The sequence below is a fragment of the Coffea eugenioides genome, chromosome 2 (genome assembly GCF_003713205.1).
Source record: "Coffea eugenioides isolate CCC68of chromosome 2, Ceug_1.0, whole genome shotgun sequence".
Classification (NCBI taxonomy): domain Eukaryota; kingdom Viridiplantae; phylum Streptophyta; class Magnoliopsida; order Gentianales; family Rubiaceae; genus Coffea; species Coffea eugenioides.
Window position 1 is genome coordinate 71,801,634 of NC_040036.1, and position 12,996 is coordinate 71,814,629.

Consider the following 12,996-nt stretch of genomic DNA (forward strand, 5'->3'; position numbering starts at 1 on the left):
CCATTTAGATATTTTTGCTTGGAACTAATGCTTTAGTTATCATGGCTGACATCTTCTACATTGTTGTCAGGAATGGATTTTATACCATGTAACTCCCAAATACTTATCACCATTTGGTATATTTATCCGTTTATTTATCAGAGCACCTGACTTTTGGAACCAAGTAGCACATTGATTGCTATGATTCTGTATGTGTAATGAATTGATCTATCAATTTGCTGCACAATTTGACAGCTGGAGATGCTGTCGAACAGATACACTTTGTTTGAAACAAACTCTTTTTTATCTACTACACCGGTCAATTTCAGAATTACAACCAATTAGACCACATTTACATTTAATACTCATCATTGTATCTTTACACACAACATCTTTTTCCTTCTGCAACATATCAAACTTTCCTTTTTTCTTCATACTTTCTTACAGTAATCGACTTTAAGATATGTTATACTCTTAATATTTAATCCAACCACACCATCACCATCTATATAAACCCTTCTTAAAGCCGTCTAAATGGGCATGCATGTAGGTTACTCCATCGCGCAATGCCGCAGTTATACCTCCTAGTAAGTAATAAAAGAGCCAAAGGCTTTGGTCATTTTCACGTGACTTTCGTAGTCCTCACGTGACCCTTCTTCTCGTTGATTTAGCGCCTCGCGCGGGTTTAGGTCACTCAAGTTCTAAGCCGCCGCTTCCTATCCTTTTCTATTCATTTTTTATCCATTTTCTCTCTCCACTTTCTCTAATTCTCTTTGTCGGCGACGTAGGGTTTTCTCTAGACTTGGCAATTATGCCCAAAACCCAATAACCCACCCACTAATTTGAGAGGTTGGGTTGGGTAAGTTGGGTATTGGGCCAATTTTGGGTTGGATAATAAAAATCCACATATATTTTGGACGGTTTGGGTATTTGTGTTGAGCACTCATTACCCAACTTATGCTAATTGAATCAAGTGAATAATCAACACAATCTTAAAAGGGTGAATAGTTACTCAAAAGCATCAACTGTAGACTTTTTTTTTATTATTTTTTGCTATAAACATCTTTTGTGATTATAACATAATTCGCCAAGCAAGTTAAATTTTTTTTACTTGGCCTATAATTCCTTGATTACATACTTAATAGAGTATTACCCTAGATATGGAAAAGGCCAAATGTGTTAGAATAATTGCCAGATTCATCGTGACAATGTGAGTTCAAATGTGACTTTTTTTCATTTATATTATCGTCATCAAAATGTGCAGTATGAAGAATTTGAACATTATTAAATTTGAAATTATTTTTGAGACGTTAATGTCAACTTACAACTACTCGTGCCTTCGGTGCTTAATAACTACCACATAACTCATTCATGCTAAAAGATTTTTGTTTTTATAAACCGTACTCTCAATATGTAAAAATTACATAAATCCAAAATTACCATACTTTCTTTGTGAAAATATTAGCATAAAATCTTTTTTGGGCGATTTGGGTATTTGTGTTGGGCATCCACTTAAAATTTTTTTTTTTTACGTGAAAATATATTTGAGAGAATTTATGTATCAAAATCTATTAATTAATATATTTGGTCATATTTGGGTCATGGGTTTGAGATGACCCAATATGATCCAACCCAAAATTAACCCAATCTAAAGTTGGACGGGTTGAATGTAATCTATTTAAATGAAAATTCAATATTAACCCGCCCAAAATCCGTCCAACCCACCCAGTTTGCAGGTATAGTTTTCTCTCCAGAGATTTGCCGCTGCTCCTTTCTTCTTTCTTTTCCGTTCTTCCTCCCATCCTGTTTTCTCCCTTATTTCCTTCTGCTACCTTATCTTTCGTCTTCCCTCCTCCTCTTCAACATCATCTTGCCTCCCTTCCCTCTCCCTTTCCGAAACAGAACGGAAAAAAGGTAGAAGGACACGAGGTAGGAGAATTGAATCTATCCCCAACTATTTGAAAGGTCTCTCTATATCTGTTTTTCATGATTTCTCCCAATTCCATATTGAACTTAGAAGTTGCCGAATCAGTATTTTCTCTAAAATGTATTTTTTCCATGCTTTCTTTTAAAAACAGAGATGACCAGTGGGATGCTGCTTGTGGATTTCTCAGTATCTGATCTCATCAATTTTTTGGGTTTTCTTTTATAGTGGTATTGGCCAAACCTCTTTGGGTTTTTTCTCTCCTTTCTTATCTTATATTTTTCTCCTTTACTCTTTCAGTATTTTTATCAATTTCATGCGCAGGTGCTGCAATTGGACATTTCTTTGGTTCTTTTCCCTTACACGTTTGTCTCATCAATTTATTGGAAGCGGTTTAGGTTGTTATGTGATAATGTAATGAGTTTACATTTGTTTAGATTGAGATTGATTTACGGATGGTAATTTATAATTCTTCAGTTTTTTATCACTCCTCATCTACTTGAAATAAATTTTGAATTCAGACTTAATTTTTGTTTTTAACCTGTTTTCTTTTTTTTTTTGGCAGAATTTCATGTTCAAGATGGAAAAAATCTACTTGATTACGTGGCTGAACATATTCAATAGGTGAGTTTGTGAATTCTCATTATTTGGGATTTTGACCATTCTTAATGATTGTTTGTCAACCATATACTTTTTATTTGCTTTAATCTGAATCAGATGGAGTTGTCATGGTCTTAGTTTTATCTCTCATTTGGTCTAGTTAGTAGTGGAGATGGTTTGTTTGACCTTCAAGAGTGTTTTAAGAAGTCCTATGTTTTTTATAAAGTCGCTATATATTTCCACTATAATTTGTAAATTAGTTGTTAAATATATGGTCAGTGTTTTATATCTTGTTGTAGCGCTTGAAAATTGTCTAGCAGTCCTTAGGATTCCATCTCTTGGTGCTGATTGGTTGGTTTTTTTATGAATGTCTCATGGAGTTTGATTCCATCTCATGGAGTTTTTTATGAATGTCCTTAGGATTCCATATGTAGTTGATCACCTTGCTTATGAAAGGGAGTGGTATTTGCTACATACAAAGTAAAAGAACCTTTTGAGCATCCTAAGAGGTTTTGATTTTGTTAATGATAGAACAAGGATTTGCTTAATATGAATTAACAATTCTATGGCGTACCAAAGCTTGAACAACATCTTCCATAAATTGATGACTTGAAATTTTGTCTAGGGATTTTATTAGGTAGAGACTATGCAACAGCTCTTGCATGAAATTTCATTAGTGTTAAGATTGGTAAAATCACGTAGGACACTACAAATTTGACTACATTTATGACTGTTTTAATAGTTGTAGAAATTTTACACTGTCTTTAAATTGTTTTTCAGTAGTCTATGACGCAAGAGGAGGATTCCTAAAACTAATATATTTGTAGATGTAAATTACAGCTCCAGTAGCTATTAGCTGTTGAGGAGTTAGGTCTATCTTTGCAAATGCTAATATCATCAAAGAATGGTATGACATACATTACAACTGAACTTTATTACATTATTGTTGCCACACATGTGTACTAAAGTAAAGTCATCCATTTTAAATCCTTTTTTCTTTGAACTCGCAATCAGGAAGCAAGAGGTAGAGCAATACCAAAGAAAAATTCAGTTGTAAGCAAGTTCTTTACAATATATCGTGAGTATATGAGAGAATTGCAGGTTTAAATTGTATTCATTGTTTCTGAATTGTTCTGAGCTATCTGTGTGATTGGCCATACCATTCTTGAAGAAGGCAAAATTCTTGTTTTACAATATATTATGCAAACACAAATCTCATTTTGTTTTTCCATACCTATCTGTGTGATATTGCAAAAGCGTTTCTTTTACTGCTTTTGTCTTCCTATTATTACCTACTAATCTCTTTTATTATTAGATGTATGAAGCCAAGACTTGCGTATGGTTTAGTGGTTATTTTATCTTCTTGGCAGGTACATTTGGACTTGGGTGACTATTTTTGTTAAGTGGTTAGACTGGTTTGTTTTATATAAATATAATAGGAGCAACATTGATAGTTTGATCACAGGTACTTTTTGTCTGATCGTTACCTATTAATATGTTTGTCTCAATATTAGACACATGAATCCAGAACTGGCTTGTGATTTAGTAGTTATTCTATATTCTAGGTAGGCATTTTGAAACTTGTATGCCCATTTTTGTTAAAGTGTCTACCTCAGCTTGCTTTATAATGCAGAAAAGTCATTGCTAATCTGACCATAATCACTTATTTGATATCTTTGTGGCTATATAGGTATAGTTTTTAAACTTTTGTTCTCTATCTTTTGTCTTTTTCTTCATTTTGTTCCCTTCAGAATTTTGCTTTTAACGACTCTGGTATGTTATTTTTGTTCCTTCAAACTGAATCCTTATTCCTTGTTCAGTCATGTAATATTCTGACATGCATGGTTTAGACTTCTTTCTATCATGCTTTTACCAAATGAAGTTACTGATTGCACGCCATTACATATAGACTTTTGCTATTCATTCTAGGAGAGAATTTTTCATCTCTTTGTTTGACTGCACAATGCATGGATCAACAAACACTTTCCAAGACAATTACATCATCTATAAATCCCTTTCTTGGCCATGATTGCACGATTCTTAATTGTTTTTTTATCAGTTTTATACTCCTGTGTCTAAGTATTGTTTGATACGTATCTATATGTTGTATTTTAAATTCTCGGCTTAGAACTTTATTGTGATCTAATTGAAACTTTTTATAAATTTGTTGCTTATAGGAAGTTTCAAAGGATGCTTGATTGTTCCCTTGAGGAAAGCACGACTCCAACGATAGTATTTGCCGAATGGGAGCAAAATTTATGTCTTCGAAATGATAAAAAAGAATTTCCATCAAAACCGGAATTTGTGGCTGATCATTCTCTTGAAGAAGGCGTAATACTTGTTTTTCTTCCTCCATCCAGCAATTCTTTTGCTGCTGTTGTCTTTAACAAAAAGGAATTGAAAATATGTATCTATGGCATTATAAAATTTGTAATTTGATTGTGGTTAGCACATGTTGCTTTCTTGTGAACCTCTTCTCCATTAAGTTATTTTATTGTTAGTTCTTCCTTAGCTATGAACTTGCAGAAAAACCACCACAACAATAATCGCTATCTTACCAATCGAAATTAACACTTCTCCCATCAATGGATTTTGTCGAACAGTTCTCACCTTACCTATTCTGCTGCAACTTCTTAACCCATCAATGGTTTATGGGACTCTTATCTAGGGTAACATCTGGCCATGCGGGTTGGAGTGCAACTGCAAGAACAGGAAGACACGAAAGCCTGGAGTTAATAGTGTTTGGAAGTTTGAAAACTCAATAATCACTCCAAGTCCTTTCATTTGAGATCCTTTCTCAACTAAAAGTCCATCAGTGCAGGTCCACACACAGGTTTTCATTCCGCGGTTCCATTTGCAAAGGTGAATATCAAGATAAGACTCCTGGCTCATATGGAAGTGAAATGGCATGTGGAATTGAGTTAGATCATGTTCGCGATCTGCCAATATAGAGTTTTGTATCTCGGAAGTGGTTATTAACCTCACAAAATGCAAAAGAAAACTGCAAAGATTAGAGTTAAGAATTGTTGATCTGTTTCAAGGGCATTGTAGATTAACAACCCTGCAGGAAAATAGGCCATGCCACTTTCATGTGAATGATATTGTAATATGATATAGATACAATGTAGACTAATAAATTGCTTATTATACGCTTTTAGTATTCACAATATATCCTGCTCAGGATTAAGAAGGAAGAAAAAACCCACAAAATCAAGGCCATGCAACTTAGCTTTGGCAATCTGCACAGAAAAAGGAAAAGAAAATCCAGAAAAATATGAATAAATGCTAAGATTCAGAATATGATAATGGAATAATAATACATCAACAATTGGCCAACTGGAACATAGTGAATACTCAGTTCCCAGGTGGGTTTCTATTCCAAGACAAATAGGATGGATCGCCACAAGGCCTGCATGAGTGAATGGACAAAAGAAGTATTAAAGAATTACCAAGTACAAGGCAAAGACATCAATTAAACCAATGTTGTAAACAGAAATTCTCACAAAATAAATTGACAAACAGGCGTAGGTTTCCACATTTCATAATTCTATATGCTGATAAATCATATGTAAGAGAAGATTATAGAATCATATTTCAGTTTCTCATCTTAAAACAAAAGCTCAATTTCCACTGACCCTAAAATAATTCATCCAATGAATCTGGTCTCAGTGGTTTGCATTATGTACTCATGAAGGTGTACAGTAAATTAAAAATTTCATGCTACCAAAACTAGAAGAACTATATCCATCAGATGCTAAACAGTAATAAGAGGATTGATAACTACTAATGAGAATACCTTGGCTTTATAAGGTACATTACTATGAAAGTTGTTGCATTGAATAAGCACAATCCACCAATAGTGATGTATCCCAAGCCTAAGAAATTGTTTTTTCCACCAATCCAAGTTGTAGTCGAAAGAACCAGCTTCTTTTTGCCTCCAAAAGCATAAGCATTATAGTTATTCTGTATAACTACTGTTATCTTCTCATTAGCCTCAAGATCCTGTTCAATTCTCCCATACAACTTTCGGAAGCTTGGCAATGCAGCAGTGCGCATCCAGACTAGAAGGTCCTCTTGCTCACTCAACTGTTACAAGGCAATAAATCGAGTAGAGTAAACGAATGCTTGGATCGGTAGATAGGAAAATGTAAAAGGGAGAGATGGAGAAAAGATAAAGAGGAAGAGATGACTGCACTAACTGGTATTTTTTCATCAAGTTTTCCTCCTCCAATCAAGCTTCCTTGCTGAAAGTTTTTAGGATAAACTTTTGATCCAAATTTATAGTTCTTATCACTGTCCCATGCAATATCTTTCTTGTTTACAGATAGATTCATGCCCCTAACTGAGAATCCATAAGTATCATTGAACAAACTCCAAGCAACAAGGCCACAAGGCACAATGGGCTTATTATCAATGCGTGCTTCGGGTTCACAGGGTGATGTTAAATCCTCATTTTCTGGGTTTCGCAACTGTTTGTCACTTCTGCTTTTGACATATCTGCATAAAAGCAATCAGAAACTTTACATCACACTTAGGTTTGTAATAAACAATCAGAAGCTGGAAAAGAGAGTGAGATTTCCAGTGGAGCTCTGAATAGGTGAAGATGAAACAAGCTAATCAAGAAAGAGTATAGCACACTAGAAGTCGCAAATTTGCAATTAGGTTTCTGTTATGGCTAGGAGCAAGACAACTACAAAAGATGCCACAAATAACAAAGAAATTCCTCACCCACTGATTAAACTTATATCAGTAGTAAAAGCAAAGTGTGATTGCAAGCAAATCAAGGTTTTCTTAGATTATGAAACCACAGAATCTGGAGAATCAATAAACTTGGAAGAACAAGGCATCTCCAGCTGCACCAAAAAAAAAAAAAAATCCACTCTGATCTCCAGAAAGCTTCACATCATTAAGGTCAAATTACTCATTTGGTCCAGCTTATAAAGCCTAGCATGCTGGTGTTTTCACAAAAACAATGAGAAAAACACCCAAGAGACATTTCAAATAAATAAAAACTACTCAATCCTGTTGGAAACAACGTCAGAAAAAAAATATAAAACATACCTACGATGGTTTTGATAGAAGTTATCAAGCTGGTAGTAGATGTAAACTGGATGCTGCATTTTCTTTGGGACCTGAACAAACATTTTGCAAACTAATATTTTCAAACTGGAGGAAGAGAAGTGGAATAAATGAAACAAATTCTTTTCATGTTGTATCTGCAAACATCAGTGCTAAGAAATTGCACCTACTGTCAAGCTCCGGACACAGGTTTTGTTGGTCTTGTCACTCTGAATAAATGCAGTTTTCTCTTGATCGGAAGGAATGCAATCCTCGTCATAGCGGTCTACAATTTCAACCACCTATACATCAGTAATAGCATATCAGACCCATTGAAAAGGTTACTCTTTTGAAAGACTCTAGCAGATGGATCATCTAAATCTTTACCCTCTCTGATGCAGACAAAGACAAAAGGCCAATTGGTATGAATATAACCCCTACTAGTATAAAAGTTGTGACCACCTGAAATAATTACAGAAGGAGAATCAGAAAAGAACAGAAAAGGAAAAAGGATCAAGTTTCACAGATCAAAATCCAGTTGCAGAATATAATGAAAACATACCAATCCTGGAGTTAATATCGGTTTGCATGCAGGCAGTTCTTGTTGTGTAAACCTAGAATCTGAAGCATAACAAAGTGGCAACAATTGGATACTTATATTGACAGGGATGATCTATTAAAAAAAGCAATCTCAATCAACTAATCATTCATTTAAAAAAGGTTAATCAGTGTTACATGCTAAAAACCAGAATTCAGAAACTAAAATTGCATATTGATCAGATGCAACAATGAAGTAGCCAGAGAAAATTCCTGAATTCTTCACCATAAATCGTCATATCTATGGGAAATTTACGTAATTGAATCAATCACGGGCTTTAAACTGTATTGATACTCAATCAAAAAATAAAAATAAAAATAGAAAGGGGGATCTCGCAAAGGCTTTCATAAATCCGAACATTCAGAAACATACTACCACTGTCAATCTCCCCGCATTGCCAAACCTTATGGATTAATGATCAAGAATCAAGAAACGGAATCCCAAATAGCACTTAAGAACTATTCTCATTTTTTTAAAAGAATTTACTTATTATAATCATGCAGGCTCGTGATGGTTCTTGAAAAACCATTTCTTGTTCCATTACAAATCTGAGGTTAACTGTTCGAATAATTATCATCAAAATAGCCAAAAATTCCAAAAATAAAAAACATGCATTTTGAGAAACGATCAATCACAATCATCCACAAATTCAAAAGAAATAAAATGGAAGAATCAATTCCTCAGTAAAGCAACTGAATAAAGAAAATCAAAAAACAAAGAAACAGAGGGAACTAAAAATTGGAAGAGAGAATCTACATTTGGGTTGCCTGGATTTCTTGGAAGAAGGTTGAGAAGAACCCTCCCCAGAGCTCATCTTTTCAGATATGTACTTTTAATATATTATTCTTTGCAGATTGAATAAAAATGCAAAGAAACGAAAAGGGCCAGGGTGAAAGAGGCAAAAGCCTGAAAAAATGCTTAAAATCTGTAGATTTGTTGGAAAGACGGAAGAATCTAATCCAAAAATAATTTTGGTTTTCTTAAGAAAAAAAAAAGAATAAAGAAACCAACTTCCTAAAGTAGTTAACAATTGCCACATCGTCTTTTCTTCTTTTTCTTTCTCCTTTTTTTTTAAAATTTTTTTTTGTTATTTTTAGTATTTATTTTCATTTAAAAAATATGAGGAGAAAATAAAGTTAGCTAGCTAATACCTTTTTATTTTGTTATTTTTAGTTTTTGTTTTTCATTTAAAAAATATAAGAACAAAATAAAGGTAGTTAACGAATACATATAAAAGTAATTCGCTAAATTCTTATTACGTTATTCAATAATTTAAAGTCCTGAAATGATTTAAGAACTAACATCTAATTTTATATATTCAACGATGAAAGGTATAATAATCAAAAGATATTGTAAAACTCCTCGATAATGTTATAATGGCTAAAACACTAAATTTGTACAATTAGGAATTTGGTATTATCATTGGTGTACAAAACGTTACTTCTAAAACTATATAGGAAAAATAAATTACTGAAATTCTTTTGTCAAAAAAAAAAAGAAAGAGTGAAATTCTATGACCAAAATACAAAATGTTTTCATCCTAAGATACTTGAACGAGATAACAAAAGTTTGTGCTAAATATTGAACTTTGATCCCACTAGGGAAAAAGAATATTGTCGTGGTATTCCGGGGAGTTTGGACTAACATTTCGAAAGATTTTTTCTTTTTTAAGGTCTATTGATTGTCTTGTGGTATCAACTAATAGTAGTCCCACGTTTTATTTATTTATTTTGTTAAAAATGAGAACTAAATTGAAAAATATTCAAAATTAAAGGGACAATAATATGAATTCTTGTACTTAAATGGTAAAAATAAAGGGAGGACGAGAAATCTTAAATAGAGAGAACTTCATACTGTCTAGGTGGAGAAGGAAGCCAAGAAATAACAAAATAGATAGGATTTAAATGTTATTTAGGTGGAGTAGGAATCTGGACACGTTTACTAGAATGAGGTGGCATTTGCGGTGGATTTGTTAAAACGAATCAGCTTACCATATTCAACATTAATGATTCCGTTAGGATTCTATTCTTGAAAAAAAGTGTGCAAGTTCAGCACTACTGGAAAGTTTAAGCGGATGAGATATTTCTTCTTTTTATCAAACAATTTGTATCGATAGCTATCTAAACAAATTCATTTCAGCACTTTCTTAGTGTTATCAAAAAGACCGTAAATTACGCTTAAAAAAAGGCCCTAAATTTAGATTTGTAGTACCTCAATTAGCAAATATAATCTATGACTAATTACCTTCCTTAATGCAGTTAGTTAGAAAAATCTATTTAATAGCAATTAATTCATTTTCTTAAAGGAAACAAAGCTAATTTAGTTTAAAACAGCTAAGTTTCTTAAAGAAACTGAAAGAAACGAAAGATTAATTTTTTTTTTTTAAAGAATCATATGACCTCTTTAGTCATTGTTTGGCAAAATTCGCTGTCAATCTGATCAAAGACGTAAAATGGGAAAAGGATTTTCCCTTGGCTTGCGAGAGGGGCACAATTGAATTATAGGGCACTTGCCCTCCTTTTGTAAATGTTGTGCAAAGATTATTTTGATATTAATAAAATGACAAGTGATATTTTTACAAAGCAGAAAAAATGACCTTTCCCATATATGAAAGTGTTTACTATCCCGCATTTGAGTACTGATTTAGTCAAGTAAGAAACACAAAATCTTCACAGAAAACAACAGTGAAGCACTTGGCTCAAACACACCAGATCATCAACCTTTGCTAGTTTGCTGATTGAACTGGAAGGCAGGGAAACTCAAGAAAAAATAAGTCAAACTTTTTAGAGTGGAGAATGACTAATTTACGCCAATGCTGTAAAACTTGGACGGTGATTGAACCGATTGAGTCATCGGTTCACGATTTTTTTGGTTCAACCATCCGAGTCACTTATTCATTGTTTTTTTTATTTATTTTAAAAAATCTGAAAAATTATCATGTCCATAGCAAGTGAGGACTTCCTACGCATAAAAGTTCAAACTTTACCAGATCATGTACTTTAATTTCACCATATCACCTAAGCAAAAAAATTTGAAAACATTTGTGCACACATTAAATTCAAAAGTATTATCTTTTTAAAAAATCAAAGAGAAAACTTTTAAGTCCCCTAAAACAAATCTTGATGGCATGAAATTTTGCATTGATACAATATTAACTTTTTCCAACCACAAATATAGTAAAATTTTACATGGATGGACTATAATTTTTTTACAACCATAAAAAAAAGTAAAGAAAACCACAAATAAATACAAAATAAATCCCAAATCAAAAAAATAATCTTTTTATCCATCGAAAAAAAGAAAAGCAACACATTAAAAATAGAGAAAAGAAAATTTCAAACAAAAATAGAGTAAAAAACTCAACATACACACAAGGAAAAAGAAAAGAAAATGTCAAAATATTGAACTAAAAAATATGGAAAAATTATCAAAAAATTAAATCAAAGAGGCGGCAAAAAAGAGGAGAGAGTGGAGGCTGAAGATTAAAAGAAGAGGAAATGGAGTGAGGATGAGAGTTTGTAAAGCTAAGTTATTTTATTGACAATGAAAATGGGGATAGTGAATTGAAAATGGAGATGAGAATTGAGATGGGGGAGAGAATAGAGATAGGAAGTGGAGGCTGATGTAAATGCATGGAGTTTATAATGGTTCATTGGTTTTTTTTTTTGTTTTTTTAGTTATCAATGCACAAATAAATATTTTTTATATGCCAAACAAACAAACAAAGTGAGATTTGGTACGGTGGTTAGCATAATTGACTTCTATAGAAAAGGCCGGTGGTTCGATTCTAGGCATCAATAAAAGATTTTGATTTTGACAATTTACTTAAACAAAAAGGCGGGAAAAATGATTAAGAGCAAAACTGAAATCAGGAATGATTGGTTCAATTGGTTCACCCAGCTTTGATAAGTTTGATCGGTTTTCAATGGATTATTTGCTACATCTGATTTTAATATAGAATCAGACTGGTGATATGGCCGATTTATAATTCAACCGGTTTAATTGGCAAGTCCGGTCCAGTCCTAAACACATAGTTCGATTCTAGGCACCAACAAAAAATTTTGCTTGTGACAATTTACTTAAAAGAAAAAGGGGAAAAATGATTAAGAGCAAAATTGAAAACCGGGAATGGTTCAATTGGTTTACCTCAGTTTTGATGAGTTCGATCGATTTTCAATAGGTTTAGTATAGAATCGGACCAATGCTATGGTCCAGCTTGTAGTCCAATTGATTGAATTGGTCGGTCCAGTCTGATCCAAAAAACACTAGTTTATGTATGAGGATTTCCTTGCTTGAATGGTTCAAGAATCTTGGGAGAAAGGTGTTCAAAGTTAGAGGGGAAGATCTCAGAATTAAACATTACATTAAAAGTTTGGGATAATGAGACCATTTGAAATATTCACAGGAGGGAAAGGAGATGTGTTGCATGGTTTGAAGGTCTTAGAAAGCTCTTTACCAGAATTAGTCCAAGTACTTGAAGAAATTGGAGATCAACGTGCTAGAAGAATATAACTCAATTCTTGAACATGAAGAGGCTTTGTGGTACCAAAAACCAAGATGTCAATATGGCTACAATGCGGGGATAGAAATTCTAGATATTTCCACATGTATACTATCGTCCGGAGAAAGAGAAGCCAATTTGTAGCCTGAAGGATGAGAAGGGTGAGCGGCAAGAAAACCCAGAAATCTTGAAAGAAATGATAGTGGCATACTTTGAAAATTTGTATAGTGAAGAGGGGAAAGGGAATCAATTGGAAAATGAGGCAAGCAGGTTTCCACAAATTGAGGGGAGAAGGATGAAAGCTCTGACTAGGCAAGGAAGTGACTGTGAGGCCAA

At 33.3% G+C, this 12,996-nt stretch overlaps 2 protein-coding genes across 2 annotated transcripts; one reads left to right on the plus strand and one right to left on the minus strand.

The window, feature by feature from the left end:
* Positions 1–1,709: 1,709 nt before the first annotated feature.
* LOC113760595 lies at positions 1,710–5,014 on the plus strand. The gene is made up of 4 exons (XM_027303238.1): positions 1,710–1,908; positions 2,469–2,527; positions 3,518–3,556; positions 4,681–5,014. Exons 2-4 carry the CDS (start codon positions 2,475–2,477, stop codon positions 4,940–4,942), a joined length of 354 nt encoding a protein of 117 aa, XP_027159039.1. The 5' UTR covers positions 1,710–1,908; positions 2,469–2,474; the 3' UTR covers positions 4,943–5,014.
* Positions 5,015–5,628: 614 nt separating this feature from the next.
* Positions 5,629–9,123, minus strand: LOC113762325 (ALA-interacting subunit 3-like). The gene is made up of 9 exons (XM_027305719.1): positions 8,916–9,123; positions 8,124–8,182; positions 7,949–8,023; positions 7,753–7,863; positions 7,565–7,635; positions 6,703–7,000; positions 6,300–6,589; positions 5,858–5,912; positions 5,629–5,742 (listed from the first exon to the last, which is right to left on the minus strand). The coding sequence occupies exons 1-8, from the start codon at positions 8,971–8,973 to the stop codon at positions 5,858–5,860; spliced, it is 1,017 nt and encodes a 338-aa protein (XP_027161520.1). The 5' UTR covers positions 8,974–9,123; the 3' UTR covers positions 5,629–5,742.
* Positions 9,124–12,996: the final 3,873 nt, after the last annotated feature.

Bases quoted from the DNA above. Each gene is read 5' to 3' on its own strand.
- LOC113760595 (XM_027303238.1), top strand. From the start codon at position 2,475: ATGTTCAAGATGGAAAAAATCTACTTGATTACGTGGCTGAACATATTC. The intron at 2,528-3,517 runs GTGAGTTTGTGA...ACTCGCAATCAG, and splicing joins TGGCTGAACATATTCAATAG to GAAGCAAGAGGTAGAGCAAT. The intron at 3,557-4,680 runs GTAAGCAAGTTC...TGTTGCTTATAG, and splicing joins TACCAAAGAAAAATTCAGTT to GAAGTTTCAAAGGATGCTTG.
- LOC113762325 (XM_027305719.1), bottom strand. From the start codon at position 8,973: ATGAGCTCTGGGGAGGGTTCTTCTCAACCTTCTTCCAAGAAATCCAGG. The intron at 7,636-7,752 runs GTAGGTGCAATT...ATGTTTGTTCAG, and splicing joins CCTGTGTCCGGAGCTTGACA to GTCCCAAAGAAAATGCAGCA. The intron at 6,590-6,702 runs GTTAGTGCAGTC...GCCTTGTAACAG, and splicing joins AACTTGATGAAAAAATACCA to TTGAGTGAGCAAGAGGACCT.